The sequence below is a fragment of the Stenella coeruleoalba genome (genome assembly GCF_951394435.1).
Source record: "Stenella coeruleoalba genome assembly, chromosome: 19".
NCBI classification, from domain to species: Eukaryota; Metazoa; Chordata; class Mammalia; order Artiodactyla; family Delphinidae; genus Stenella; species Stenella coeruleoalba.
Genome location: NC_137165.1, coordinates 8,320,103 through 8,334,031, shown reverse-complemented (window position 1 = coordinate 8,334,031; position 13,929 = coordinate 8,320,103). Strand labels below are relative to the sequence as shown.

The following is a 13,929-nucleotide window of genomic DNA, read 5'->3' as shown; positions in this document are numbered from 1 at the left end:
TCCAGAAAGAGGCTCCAGAGAGAGAGAAAGGGTGTGTGTGTGTGTGTGTGTGTGTGTGTGTGTGTGTGTGTGTGTGTGTGTGTGTGTGTGTGTGTGTGTGTGTGTGTGAGAGAGAGAGACAGGGGCGTGGGATGGGGGCGACGGCACTGAGGTTAGAAGAGTCGCATCTGCGTTTCTACCACCTGAACCCCTGAGTAGGGGGACTGAAATCCCAGACTCCAAGGGCTCCCCAAGTCCCTGACAAAGTAAGGGGTGGGCCTGGCCAAGGGTTGGGGGAGGAGGCCTAAACCACACCCCAGAGCACCAGAGCCTCAGATCCTTCTTCTAGAAAGGATCCTAGACCACACTAGAGGCCAGGCCCGCCCATCCTTCTCCTTTCTACCTGAGGGATCTGAGGGGCTGCAGGGCCAGGCCCCTCCCCCTAATGCCTCTTTCTTTCCCAGACAGAGCCCGGAGGCGCCACCAACCCCCTAACCCCTGCCCCCTGCCTGCTGCAGGGCCCACAGCGGGACCCTGACCCAGCACAGGGTCGTCCAGTTCTCCACAGGGAGCGAGGCCCTCCAAGAGGGAGGGGCTCCGAGGAGGCTGCCCCCGGGCTCACTGTCCAGGCCGGTGCCGGGCCGCTAGGGCAGAGCTCCACTGAAAGTCATGATGGGCAGACAGAGCAGGGAGCAGAGGTCGGGTGGCGTCTGCGCCTGCAGGTAGGAGGGCCTCTGGGGTGGGGGGCAGAGGCTGCTCGTCTCCGGCTTGTAGCAGGGGGAGACCTCACACCTGTGGGGCAGGGCAGGTGTCAGGGCAGGCCTCCCACCCCCCCAGCTCCCTCCAGGCCTCTGGGTGGGTGCTGCAGCAGAGCCGGGGGGCCCCCGCTTTCCTACCTGACCACACTCTGCAGGATCTTCCTCTCGTCCTGGTCCAGGCACACGGCGAAGGAGCAGCCGTTAGAGCCGATTATCTGCACCTTGTCCACTTTGACCTGCGACGTGCTAATCTAGAAGGAAGGCCCGGGTCAGCCGGGAGCCCTGGCCCCAGAGCTGCCGCCCTCGGCAACTTCTTCCCTTGGAACCGCCCAACGGGGCCCAGGGGGTGGGGCAGGAGCTCGGCCGCCAGCGCTCCAGGCGATGGGCCTGCAGGGGACTGGTCCCTCCATCGGGCCCCGCTTCCTCCCCAGCCTCTGCCCTTTCTTGAGTCTGGAAGGAGCAAGTGTCCTGGGAGGAGAAACCCCACTGTCCTCACCGTGACAGCCCGGGTTCCCTGACACAGAGGCCACTCCGCCTTGGACTCGGGGCTGCCCTGGAGGCCACCACGGAGCCCCACAGGTGCGCACCCTCCCACCCACAGGCCCCAGCACAGCCCTTGGACACCCCCGCATACACACGCACACACACGCACACGCCTAGTAAGTCTCCCGAGGGGATGACAGAGAGGAGAGGAAAGCTCTTACCTGGTTGAAGCCCTTCTTGGATTTAGGGTTCTGCCTTTTCACCACTTCTGTCAGGTTTAGCGTCAGGGCCTCCGTGCTGGAGTCTGAAGGGCAAGGGTGGCTCAGGCCAGGCTCAGGAACCCACCCCCACCCCTCCTCCCCTCCACCTTCCTGTCCCCCTCCCCTCCCCCTCCCCCTGCCCCCTCACCCAGGTCCTCCTGCTGCCGGCAGGCCTTGCTGAGGTTGACGGAGGTGCAGACCTTCTCCATGTTACTCCAGCGACTGCGTCCACTGATGGCCCCCTGGGGAGGCAGCAAAGCCAGATCCTCTCAGCGGCATGCCCGCCCCCCCGTGCCTCCTGCCTTCTCTTTGAAGAAGCGGCTCCAGGCCGGCCAGCGACAGGGCGCCGCCTGCAGCCAGCACACCCAGGAAGCTCGCTCTCATTCACCCGAGCCTGCCGGCTTCTTCACCAAGAGCCCCTTGACCCCTATATAGACCTCACTGGCTCCAGGGAGGAGCATCAGGTCACTGGCTTGGTCCACAGGTCAGCCTGGCGACTGGGTCGTAGGGTGCGAGTGCTGAGAACGTCTCGAGGGGTGGTCTGAGGATCTTCTGAACCCCAAGTGAGGGAGAGACAGGCTCACGGGCAGGGGGTCCCAGGCAGAGCTGGGCCGGAGCCCCCTCTTTGGGTCTTTGTCTGAATGTCTCTCTCATCAGGGACCTCCACGTTGCCAAACCCACAAGCACCCTCAGTCCTCGGCTTGCCTGACCTTACAGGAGAATGCCATCCCGTTCACTCCTCCCCTCTCCTGGGCGTCCGCGGCGGCACGCTCCTGGCTTCCCCACCGCCAGCCTGGCTGGGGCCTCTGCTTTGCGCGATCACCCTCCTCTGCCCCCATCACAGGACGCAGGTGTCAGGAGCTTCTCCTGGGGCCTCCGCTCTGTTATTCCTACTTTCTCCTTGAGGGGGCCTCACCCGTGGCCCTTTCTCCATGACCACCTACACACCCATCTCCACATTTCACCTCTGAGCTCAGGCCCACCCTCCCACTGCCTGTTCTGGTCTCTCCTTCCCTCTCGAACCCACTATGCCCCACACCCACTCCCCCACTGGAGCTGGGCTTCTTCTGAGAAAATGGTCCTGTCAGTCGCAGAAGGCTGAAATCCAGGAGTTGGAGCCTCTCCTTTTCTGATCCACCCCTAAGCCCTGCTGCTCGTGTGAGTCACATATAAGCCCCATTCCCTTCCTCCCTAGTGCAGGCTGCCCATGTCTCTCGCCTGGACAACCACGGGAGCCTCTGACTTGGCTTTCCCACACCCGCTGGGGTCCACTCTGATATTCCCCACAGAGCCACCACAGGGGGCTTCCAAACCTCAAATCTGATCCTGCCACACCCCAAACTGAAAGCCCTTCACAGGATACCCATTGCTCTTAGGACGAGGACAAAACTCCTCTCATTGAACCAAGGCCCTTGGCATTCCAGCCCTGCCCATTTCTTTAGCTTCACCTCATCATCCTTTCCCCCCAACACTGTCTCTGCTCCAGCCCCTCTGGTCCTCCTACAGCGTGCCCTTTGATGTTCATGTTCTCCCTCACCACAGGGCCTTTGCGCATGCTATCACCTCTACCTGGAGGGCACGTCTCTCTTCTTTTCCTACTTAACTAACTCCTGGTTTTCTTTCCAACATTGACTCGATGGCCCTCCTTAAGGAACCTTGTCTAACTTTCCTCACTGGGTTGAACAATCCCCTTAAGGGTTCTCACAGAACCCTTTACCTCTCCCTCATCTGTTCGTCACGGTTGTGATTATACATGTTGTGGCATCATCTAACCCCTCCAGACTGCAAGAGCTTCGCTCACTCTCGTGAACGCTCCTGTGCCATGAACAACACCCGGGACGCAGTGGGTGTTTAACAAGCACCCGGAACACAGCAGCCAGCGAGTGTCAGCGCCCCTGCCCGCCTCCTCGGCCACTACATGGAAAGAATCCTATTGTCTCTATCCCACCAGCCCTTTTGTTGCCTTGTCATCGCTTGCCACTCTTTAATATTACCTTGGGCACTTTTTGTCTCCTTGTTTATTGTCTGTCTCCCTCCTCGAGAGAAGTTAAGAGGGAGGGCCTGGCCCCGCACAGAACCTGACATGAGTAGGTGCTCAATAAATATCTTCCAAATTGCTGAGGGAGGGAGGGAGGCAGGGAAGAAGGTAGGAGGCTGCCCGTCCGGGAGGTGGGCCTGTCGTGGCCCAGAGCCGGGGTGTGCTCATGGGCTACCCCCCCAGCTCCCCCCACCAGGCACAGCAGTCCCTGCCCTGTCCCTCACTCTGCCCCATTCTCACCCCCAGCCCTGAGGCCAGGCCCCAGCGCTTCACAGAAGGGCTGAGCACGTTCAGCAGTGGGGAGAACCCCGGGGCGGGGGCAGCTTTGGAGGCAGAGCGGGAGAGGGAGGTCCACCGCCTCTCCTTCCCCCTTCTCTCAGCATCCAGGAGAGCCTGGGGAGTCTGCCGCGGCCTTCCAGCCTAAAGACCACCTGGGGAACACAGGGGGCTGGCTCTGGGGAGGCGGCATGGGGAGCAGATCCCGGAGGGGAGGGGCCAGTCTCACCTTGCTGTAAATAATCTGTAGTGTTAGAGGGATGGCCTCCCGGTCACCATCGATGCCCAGCCGCTTGCTGCCAGGACCTGTGCCACACACAGACAGACCCTCTGCTCCTTCTGATTCCAGTGCCCTTCACAGACCCCGGGCTCTGCCTCCCTGCCCGCTTCTTGTCCCTCCTGCCCCACCGCCCTGGGACCCCTCCTCCCCAGGGCGCCCTCTCCGCTGTGTCAGCCCCCAGCTCCGCCTCCACTGGGGCTCAGCCCACCCGAAGCCTTGATGGCGCGTGTGGCAGCAGAGTGACCCAGCTCCAGGGAGTGGATGAAGATCTCTGTCGTCTTCTCCCCGGTGATGAAGGTCAGCTGGAGAGGGCAGGAGCGTGGGCGTCAGCGTGGACCTCCAGGAGGGGCCCCCGGCACGGGCTGCTCCAGCACAGGGCTGCTGGCTGCCCGGGCGTGGGAGCAGCCCTGCAGCTCGTCTGGGGGAAGAGGCGGGGCCAGGCGACAGGGCAGGCCTCACCTCGGTCTGATAGACCTGCAGCAGCACTGGCCGGGCAGCGAAGCGGCAGTAGTAGAGCAGCATGTCCGCCAGGATGGGCAGCTGGGCAGCAGAGCCCTCCAGGGGCCGGGGCTCAGCCTTCAGGGACTGCTGTGGGTTGGGAGGGCCGAGCCCGAGGGACAGGGGGACAGAGAGGGAGAGAGAAAGGGAGGATGAGAGGAAGAGAGACAGACGTGCAGACACACCGAGGAGAGATCCCGAGGCACACAGGGCCAGGGAGGGGCACGGTGAGACGGGAGCAGGAAACAGAATGGTCAAGGGAGGACCCACAGCCTGGCCTCCGCCCCTCCCTCACTGGCCCATGGGCCTCCAGGGAGGCTCCGGCCGAGCTAGACAAAGCTGGGAGTTGAGGAAGGGAGCTGAAGCCTAAGGCAACTGGACCCTCTAGGGCCCCTCCCTCTCGGTGTGGTGACCCCTCCCTGGGCCCCCGAGCCCTGGGTTCAGCTCAGCCCTGCTTCCCCCCACCCTCCTTGCTCGGTCCCACGTGAGCCCTGGTCCTCCAGTGGGGCCGCAAGCTGGATCCCCCAAACTAGGGCCTTCAAAGCAAGGCTGGGTGACCACAGACAGGGCCCTCCACCTGCACCCAGGGAAGGGGCCGCTTACCTGGCACAGGACTTCAGGGGGCAGGTGCATGAGGCCCAGCACGTTGCGCTCATACCAGGGGTCGAGCATGCCGAGGTAGTGCGAGATGTCATTGGTGCTTTCCTCCCAGGGGGCCGCACCCAGCTCCTGGGGCGGGGGCGAGAGTCATTCCCAGCCACCCTAGCTTCGGGGCCCTGGGTGGCACCTGCAGCCCCACCCTGAGCTTCTCTGCGCCCTTGGAGAGGTCTGACAACTCTCAGTCCATGTCACACAGCAAAACGTGCCCCCGCCCACCGTCGGGCCAAGTGCAGGGCAGGGATCATGCCCGGGACGGAGGCCCAGGCAGGAGGCGGCAGCCCCTAAACACCCCCTTCCGGTGCCTGGGGCCTGCTTACATCTCCTCGCTTTGCCGCCCTGCTGGGCCCAGGGCCGGGGACCTACCGCAGGGCCGGGGTGCCTCGGGGAGTCTGTGGGGAGCGGCGGCGTCCGGCTCCGAGGGGCTGGGCTGGCGCTGGGCCCGCAGCTGCGCTTCACGGGCACGTAGAAGAACTGAAGCTTGAAGAACCGCGTGAGGAGCGGACGGTTGCTCTCCAGCCGCCTGCCGAGAGGAAGATGGTGAGAAGGGAGCCCAGATGCCGCCGGCAGCACGCCGCCCCTGCTGCCCAGGGCAGACCGATGCCCCGTCTCGGCTCTCACCGCAGCTTGCTGTACGCCCGGGCCACCTTCCCCGAGATCCGATCGGAGCCGAAGACCACGACTCGCAGCGTGGAGGCCCCGGGGTCCTCGTCCCCGCTCAGGAAGGGGCAGCGGCGCTGGTGACGGGAGGCGGGGGCCAGGGCCCAGCCGGGCAGCTGGGAGCCGAGCTTGTGCTGGGGCAGGGAGCGGGAACGCTGGGCCCGGGACTGCGCCGGGCCGGCCAGGGGGCTGCAGGGGCTGCAGAGGCTGCCGGCCCGCCGCAGGGGCGGGGCGCCGTCCGGGCCGCCCTCCGGGGTCCGGGAGTCCCTGCGCAGCACCAGCTGGCTGGTGCTCTTGAAGAGTTTATAGATCCTGTTGAACTGCCCGGGCCTGCGGTGGGCCCGGCGCTCCTGGCTGCCAGGCCTCTTGGGCCACTCGAACGAGCTGTCCTGGCTGTCCTCCACGTAGCCGCTGTCCACGCCGTCAGAGAGGCCCGAGACAAAGGAGCTCAGCAGCTGGTGGGAGAGGCTGGGTCCCGAGGCCTGGGACGAGGCAAGGGACAGGGTGGAGTCGTGCAAGGCTGCTGAGCTGGTGGAGAGCAGCGAGTCCCTCTCGGCACGATGCCCCTCGGTCTCCACGTCCTCCTCGTCCCCCAGGATTCCTGGTTGGAGCAGCTCCTGTTCCTTGAGCAGGATCTCCTGCAGGATGTCTGCAGGCAAGCAAGGGGAGACGCCGTCTGGGTGTCCGAGCCCTTGGAACCCCTCTTGCACACCCTTGGGCGGGGTGACAGGCTGAGACAGAATGAACTTGGGGAGCAGAGGGCAGAAGGAGGGCAGAGGGCAGCCCAGTGCCCTGCCCCCTGCTCTGCTCAGAGCCTGCTCAGGTGGGAGGGCTGGCAGGGGGTGGGGTGAGGGGCAGCGGCAGAGGAAGAGAGCGCGGGCAGTCTGGGGGGTGGGCACCACGAGGGCCCCAGCGGGCTGCTTACCGAAGCTGTCCTGGCTCCAGCTGTAGGTGTAGCATCTGGCGACAGGGATGGGGATGGTACGGAGCTTGCCAGGTTGTGCAGTGTCTGCAGGAACGAGGGAGGGAGGGGCAGGAGGTGAGGGCTGGGTAGAGGCCTTGAGATGGGCCAGCCCAGACCGCCCCCCGTCTTGGAGGAGAGGTCAGAGTTGGGAGAGGACCGGTACAGGACACGCAGCCGGGTGGGCCGAGGCTGAGGTGGAAGCTGGGATGCCTGGCCCACGGCCAGAGGGCTTCTCGCAAGCCCAGCAGGCAGATGCCCTTTCGTGAGCTGCACGAATGTGGCCCAGTCTCAGCCTCTGCGCCTCTGGTTCGAACAGGAGGACCATGGCGCCGTCTCATCAGGCATCCCTTCTTCTACAGCAGACGTTTCCCGGACCCACCGGGGCAAGGTGGGCCATGTGACTGAGGTGGCTCAAAGGGGTATGCTGTCTTCATTGTGAAAACAAAGCCCCTTGCCCTTGATCGGCACTCTTTTCCTCCTCCCCCAGGCCGCCCCGGTGGCGATCTTGGCAGCCCAACCCTAACCCTGCAGACGGGAGCTGCACCCTCGGGGATGCTGGAGCCAGGAGGTGTCAGAGAACCTGGGTCCCTGAATGATTATGGGAAACAGAAGCACCAGGCCGACCGGGGCTGCTCACCTGGGGGGCTACCAGGGCCACAGGGGAAATGGGCCTCACCTACCAGAGCCTCACCTAAGGCCCCAGGGAAGCCGGCTTTCTCCCCCACCGCCTGCAGCTTGGTCCTGAGCCACTGTCGGGCCTCTGCTGCGTCCCCGATGCCAGACGCCAGTTCCTGTGCTTCGGCCGTCTCCGTGAAGATGTCCTCGAGCTCTGCCAGGGTCTTGGACTGAAACCCAGGGGGAGGCAGGCTTGCTCCCGAACCACGGCTCGGCCGCCCGACTTCTCGAGCTCCCGGCGACCAGTCCGTCCCCAGCCTCATCGCCTGCCACCACCCACGGCGGAGCAGGGAGCCAGGCCTCTCACTCAGTTCCTATTCTCCAGAAGTGGTCAGAAAGAAAGGCCCGGAGCCAGAGCCCTGCAGAGTTGGGAGGGACTTCAGAGCTCACCGCTGTGGCCCAGAGAGGGGAAGGCGCTGCCCAGGGCCACACAGCTGACCTGTCACAGAGCTCGGACTAGACCCCAGGGCTTCCAGCTTCAGCCTAAAGCTCAGTCCTGTACCACCCAGCCCACGCTGGATTCGGAGGCTGTGTCCAGCCCCACTGTCTAGGGTGCCACGCACCTGGGTTAGGACCCAGCACAATAGAAACCTCTCAATCAATGAGGCCAGCCCTCCAGCGACTTCCCCGCCATGTCACTCGGGGCGAGGGAGGCCCATGGACCCGGGCCTCGGAGAGGGACCAGAGAGGGGACCCTGCCTTTGCAGAGAGGTGCTCTGCCGGGAGGGGGCGGTGCTGAGCCCAGGGTCCCAGACACATACCTGCAGCTGGCAGTGCAGACCTGGGAGGTCGCAGTGGGCCCCAAAGGTGGCCTGGAAGGCGTGCAGGAGCAGGGTGGTGTAGGCGCTGTGTGGGGAGTGCCCAGGCGTGCTCAGCTTGTCGGCCACGGTGAGGAACTCGGCCTGCACCTCCACCGGGTTCAGCAACAGTACGGTGCTGGGGGACACAGAGGACCGGCCATGGGTACTGGGCGCGGGGGCGGGGAAGGGCAGCCACAGAGCCCACGTGGGCCTGGAGGCCAGGAGAGAGGCTGGGGGCTCAGGGGTCCCAGTTCCAAGGGAAAAGCTTATGATCTACTTTTGAGTAGTTTTCAGCTGGGGTCTTCAAAGACCTTTTAAAAATTGAACTTGGGACTTCCCTGGCGGTCCAGTGGTTAAGACTTCTCCTCCCAGTGCAGGGGGTGAGCGTTCGATCCCTGGTCAGGGAGCTAAGATCCCACATGCCTTGAGGCCAAAACCCGTCCCCCCCCAAAAAAAACCACAGAAGCAATACTGTAACAAATTCAATAAAGACTTTAAAAATGGTCCACATCAAAAAAATCTTAAAAAACTGAACCCAATTTTCACAAATAAATTCTACCTTAATTTTTACATAAAACATTTTTCCTACAGGATATTTGAACAGATGCGAGATGACGCAGAAAAGGATTGTATTTTAGGTGAGCTGACTGGAAGTCAGGCTGTCATTTTGGGAGGGGACAGAGGGACAGCCACATGCCGTCGTGTGGGGTGGCCTGAAATTTCAGCCCGAGCCCTGCTCCTCAAGCCAAGGGTCGGGGTGTGGGGTGGCATCTGCCAGGAGGAAGGAGAGCGAAGTCAGGGCCGCATCTGATTCCTCTGCTTACAGGGGATGCCCTTTCTAACTTGCCAAAGCCCTCATGCAGGCCAGCATCGGGCTGGGGGAGGGAGGGTGCATCCAGCCACGCCCCACCCCCGCCTCCTCCTCCCCTGGACCCTGGGCTCCCTCTTGATCCCAGTGTTTAAACGTCTTCATCACGGAAAATTTCAAACATACACAGATGTTAAGAGAATCGTGAACCCTGAGGATCCATCACTCAGTTAACGGTTAACATACGTCTGTTCGCATTTCACCCCGGCCAACCCCCATCACTGCATTTTCTCGAAGGTATTCCAGCCATCGCGGTATTATACCTGTAAAGGCTTTTAGTATGAACTGCTCACACTTGCTCTCGTTCTCTCACAAATCTGTGTTGTGTTTAAACCCAGTGCCAAGAAGCACCAGGCAGGTGGCCTTCCTGCCAGTGCCTGTGGACAGAGGTCCCAGAGCCGACCCTGTGGCCAGTGTTCAGGAATGGGACCAGGCTCTCTGTCAGAGTTCCCAGGGTTTAGGAAGGATCTCATTTTGATTTCTCTATTTGTAAGAAAAAGGGATCGGGCTCGAGTAAACAGTCCCTCACTGAGCCCTCCTCCTTCACCGACTGCTGGATCCTCCCCTCATGGACATGCACTGAGCTCCACTGTATACAGGACCAGGCCAGCCACACCCGGGCCCTCACCACTTGCACCTCCTCTGCACGCCTGTTCCCAACCTACAGAAAACCAAAGTGAGACCGACACTCTGCTTGTAGCCCTTTCTACGAACCTGTCCGTGCCTCAGTTTCCTGATCTAAAAAATACCTTTCTCACAGGGTTAACAAAAGGCCTGTATGATGGAGTGATGCCTGAAACAGTGCCCGGGGCTCAGGAAGTACCTAGAAGGGCGTTGGCGAGAATCCACCGTTCACCTGCCTCAGCCCTCTGGCAGGGTCCTGCTTCCTTACTAAGCCAACATTTACAAGACATTTTTTATGCCCTTTCTGTCTCTCTCAAAATCTACCACTAGCTTTTCTGTTTGTTTTTACCGAGAAGGAACTCAACCAACGTTTGCTCAGTGAATGTGCTGTGAAACCCTCAGACTGAGGATGGGGGGGTGGGGTGACTAGAACTTCTGAGCTGGTGGAGGCTGGGGTCTTCAGGCACCCACGTGCTGGGAGGCTTGCCGGAGGGTCCTTGGAATGGAGGCTTCCTCTCTAATGCTTTTCCAAAAGGCGGGGACCCAAGAGTGGGTAACTAAATCACTTCAGGGATTCACAACCAGAACAGCCTTTTAAGTGAAATGGACTAGAAGAGATCAGAGCTCATCCTTGGGAGAAGGTGACTTTCATTTCCTAAAACTTGTCTCAGCTCTGTGTGTGTGTGTGTGTGTACACACCAGGCTTCCATATAAAATGCATTTTTTATTGTAGGTCCCAGTCAAAAAAGTTTGGAAAAACGCTGTTTTACTAACAGGCAGAAAGACATTATGGAAAGAGCCTTGGCTTTTGAGGAAGTCTAAGGCTCAAATCCTGACTCAGACACTATCTGAGTGTCCTTGGGGAAGTTACTTGGCCTCTCTGACCTTCAGTTTCCTCATCTGAAAATTGGGGGTAAAGTAAGGTAATGTATGTTCGCTCAGCACCTGGCACAATCAAGGCAGGTGGTTTTTTTTTTTTTTTTTTTGCGTTACGTGGGCCTCTCACTGTTGTGGCCTCTCCTGTTGCGGAGCACAGGCTCCGGACGCGCAGGCTCAGCGGCCATGGCTCACGGGCCCAGCCGCTCCGCGGCATGTGGGATCTTCCCGGACCGGGGCGCGAACCCGTGTCCCCTGCATCGGCAGGCGGACTCTCAACCACTGCGCCACCAGGGAAGCCCAAGGCAGGTGGTTTTAACCTTTTCCATTTTTTTTTTTTTTTAAAGTCTCAGACCCAATTAGGAATCTGATGAAAGACCCTTAGCCCTGAAAAAAGAGGCTGTGCACAAAACATGACCCCACCCCCCAAACTCCTCCCTCCCCAAGAGCACTCACACAGTGGAGCTGCGATGACTCCTAGTGGACAGGCCCTGCTCGGCCCTCACCAGTCGCTGGTAGGAGATTCCTGTGGCCAAAAGAACAAACACAAAAGAACAGCTCACGGACTTACCTGTTCCTTCAGCAGCCATGGCCCTGCACCTCGCAGGAGCCTGGCTCTGGAGAATCTGGCTGGGAGTTCCCGGATGAGGGTCAGGACAAGGGGCAGATCAGGCCCATTGCCACCAGGGTCTTTAACTATCTGATTCCCAGGCCCCACCCGCCCTGCAAAGCTTCACTCTTCAGAGACTACGGGGCAGGGCACCCTGGGAGGAGACCGAGGCCCCTGAAGCGGCCGGGTCTCCTGCTATCCAGCTGGTCCTGGTTCCGTCCCCGCAGACCCTGTCCCGGGTGACCTCCTGCAGTGGGTGTGCCAGGCACCCCTCAGCTCAGCCTCAGCTCCGGCCAACCCCCAGCCTCCCCCTCGGCCTCCCGGCCCCGCTTCCCACATGCTCTTGGGGGGCCCTCAGGGGCCCGTGGTCCTGCCTGGCGCTGTCCCTCTCTAGGGCTGAGCCTCTGCACCAAAGACCCCCTCCCCGCCTTCCTCTCTGGCCTCATCCACCTCTCTGTCACCTCTGATTCAAACGTGCTGAGAAGAAACTAGCCAGAGCTTTCCCTTTTTCCCTGCAACTTGACTCAATTCTGTAGCTGGAGAAGTACGTATTCAGTTCTGCGTCAACTATGCTGAGGCTGTTACACAATGGCTTGCGCTCCTCACTGATGAGGCTGGGATTCAGGGGGGCAGGCAGCCTCCTTGTTAGAGCCTGGACATCGTCCCAGGGGCCCTGCCGGGTGTGGACCGGGGTGTGACCTGGGAGCAGAAAGGCTGCCCCTCGGAGGAGTGAAAGCCAAGACCGGGGTTAGAGACGGCTGTGAACAGAAGGGCCGTGTCTTTTGTTTAGTAAATGGCCGAACATTTCCAATTTACAGTATTCCAACTTAGGGCCTAATTGCTTTGCTTTGGGGGCCTTTCACTTGGTGTGTCTTCCATGTAATTGTCACATGTTTAGATGTTAATGTTACGTCTATTTTGACAGGAAAGTCCCTGAAACAGGGATTACTATGAGGACTCAGGACGCCATCTGGTGGCCGCTCACAGACACGAGAGAGAAAAGTCCCCTCGTGGCCCCTTCAACGCCCAACAAAGTGCTGCAGGAGTGTCCCCCGCACCCCAGGTCTCCCTGCCCCCCAAAACACACAGAGAGCAAAGTCTTCTCTTGACCCGTCACACTTTTCTTTTACCAGCTAATGGTTTTAACGGGTAACGCACGCCCTGCTGACCCGCTGCCGGCCCCGCCCCCATTTCTGACCCTGTAAACGCCCCGCCCCCATTTCTGACCCTTGTAAACGCAGAGCAGGCCGGGGCCACACTCCCGGGGGTGCTGTTGACCACTTTCTCCTTGAAACCTGCTCTTCCCTTTAGTCTCCATGACGAGGAACATCCTCTAACATCCTCTATCTCTCCACCTGCGTATCTTAGGATGCTTTAATGGTGTCATCTGGGGATTACGGCATCATTAGCGCTGGGAGCTGCTGTTTGCTTGACTTTGTTGTATTAGTGGGGGACCCAGAGGGCGTTCTTTCCAGAGCTGGTTGGCCGGTGCTGAACAGCCCGGATTCCAGCAGCATTAGCTGAAACTCTCTACCCCTCTCCCAGAGACACCCATCAAATTCCCCGCTCCTTGGATTTTTTTTTTTTTTTTTTTTTTTTTTTTTTTTTTTGCGGTACGTGGGCCTCTCACTGTTGCGGCCTCTCCCGTCGCGGAGCACAGGCTCCGGATGCGCAGGCTCAGCGGCCATGGCTCACGGGCCCAGCCGCTCCGCGGCACGTGGGATCCTCCCGGACCGGGGCACGAACCCGCGTCCCCTGCATCGGCAGGCGGACTCTCAACCACTGCGCCACCAGGAAAGCCCCCTTGGCTTCTCTTGATAACGGACCTCCACTTATTGGGGAGCCTCAGGGCACTGGGCGCCTCTCCCCCTTTGACCTTCACTCCTCCTGCCCTGGGCATCTCGGTAGACGGGAACACTTTTCTGGGACTGGCTTTCTTAGACCAAGGCTGGCCCAAGGGCTGAACAAAAAACCCACCTAGGCAGTTCCGTGTCAGGTCCTAATACGTAGGAAATGGAAAGGGTCCCCTCATACGGGCGAGGGATGGGCCCTGGCAGTTGGGAGCCGATGGTGGGCAGCCACGGTGAAGGTCAAACGCCTTGCCCAGGCACGTGAGCCCCTTCGTAACCGAGCTTCCTTTACCCTCCTGAGCTTCCCCTCTTTTTAATTTTTAAGATTGTTTTATTTATTTTATTTTTGATGGAAGTATAGTTGATTTACAATGTTGTGTTAGTTTCAGTTGTACATAACTTCGTGTTGTGTACAGCAAAGTGATTCAGTTATATATGTGTATATATATATATTCTTTTTCAGATTCTTTTCCATTATAGGTTATTACAAGATATTGACTATGGTTCCCTGTGCTATAGTAGGTCCTTGTTGTTTATCCATTTTATACATAGTAGTGTGCATCTGTTAATCCCAAACTCCTAATTTATCCCTCCCCCGCTTTCCCTTTTTTAAAGTGGTGACTAGAAATGGCCATCCTGCACAGGACAGCTGACTAGGAAGACAGAGGATGCGTGACAATCACCCTGGTGCCACGGAGCAGGAAGTGGTACCCCATTAACGACACTCTCACAGAACGTCCACGCTGAGGGCATGACACGGTGCCGGGGCATCC

General features: G+C 60.0%; 1 protein-coding gene across 3 annotated transcripts in view; it reads right to left on the bottom strand.

The window, feature by feature from the left end:
* Window positions 1-345: 345 nt before the first annotated feature.
* The window catches only part of PIK3R5 (phosphoinositide-3-kinase regulatory subunit 5), a 72,761-nt gene continuing 59,177 nt past the window's right edge, over window positions 346-13,929 (bottom strand). For all 3 annotated transcript variants that reach the window (XM_079905694.1, XM_079905692.1, XM_079905693.1), the window contains 14 exons: window positions 11,153-11,222; window positions 8,290-8,464; window positions 7,545-7,698; window positions 6,815-6,898; window positions 5,851-6,538; window positions 5,596-5,752; window positions 5,176-5,301; window positions 4,534-4,662; window positions 4,283-4,376; window positions 4,024-4,100; window positions 1,629-1,722; window positions 1,442-1,524; window positions 876-988; window positions 346-771 (listed from right to left, as the gene is read on the bottom strand). In XM_079905694.1, the coding sequence (XP_079761820.1) occupies window positions 624-771; window positions 876-988; window positions 1,442-1,524; window positions 1,629-1,722; window positions 4,024-4,100; window positions 4,283-4,376; window positions 4,534-4,662; window positions 5,176-5,301; window positions 5,596-5,752; window positions 5,851-6,538; window positions 6,815-6,898; window positions 7,545-7,698; window positions 8,290-8,464; window positions 11,153-11,222 (2,192 nt within the window). In that variant the 3' untranslated portion in view covers window positions 346-623. The remainder of the gene's footprint in view (window positions 772-875; window positions 989-1,441; window positions 1,525-1,628; window positions 1,723-4,023; window positions 4,101-4,282; window positions 4,377-4,533; window positions 4,663-5,175; window positions 5,302-5,595; window positions 5,753-5,850; window positions 6,539-6,814; window positions 6,899-7,544; window positions 7,699-8,289; window positions 8,465-11,152; window positions 11,223-13,929) is intronic.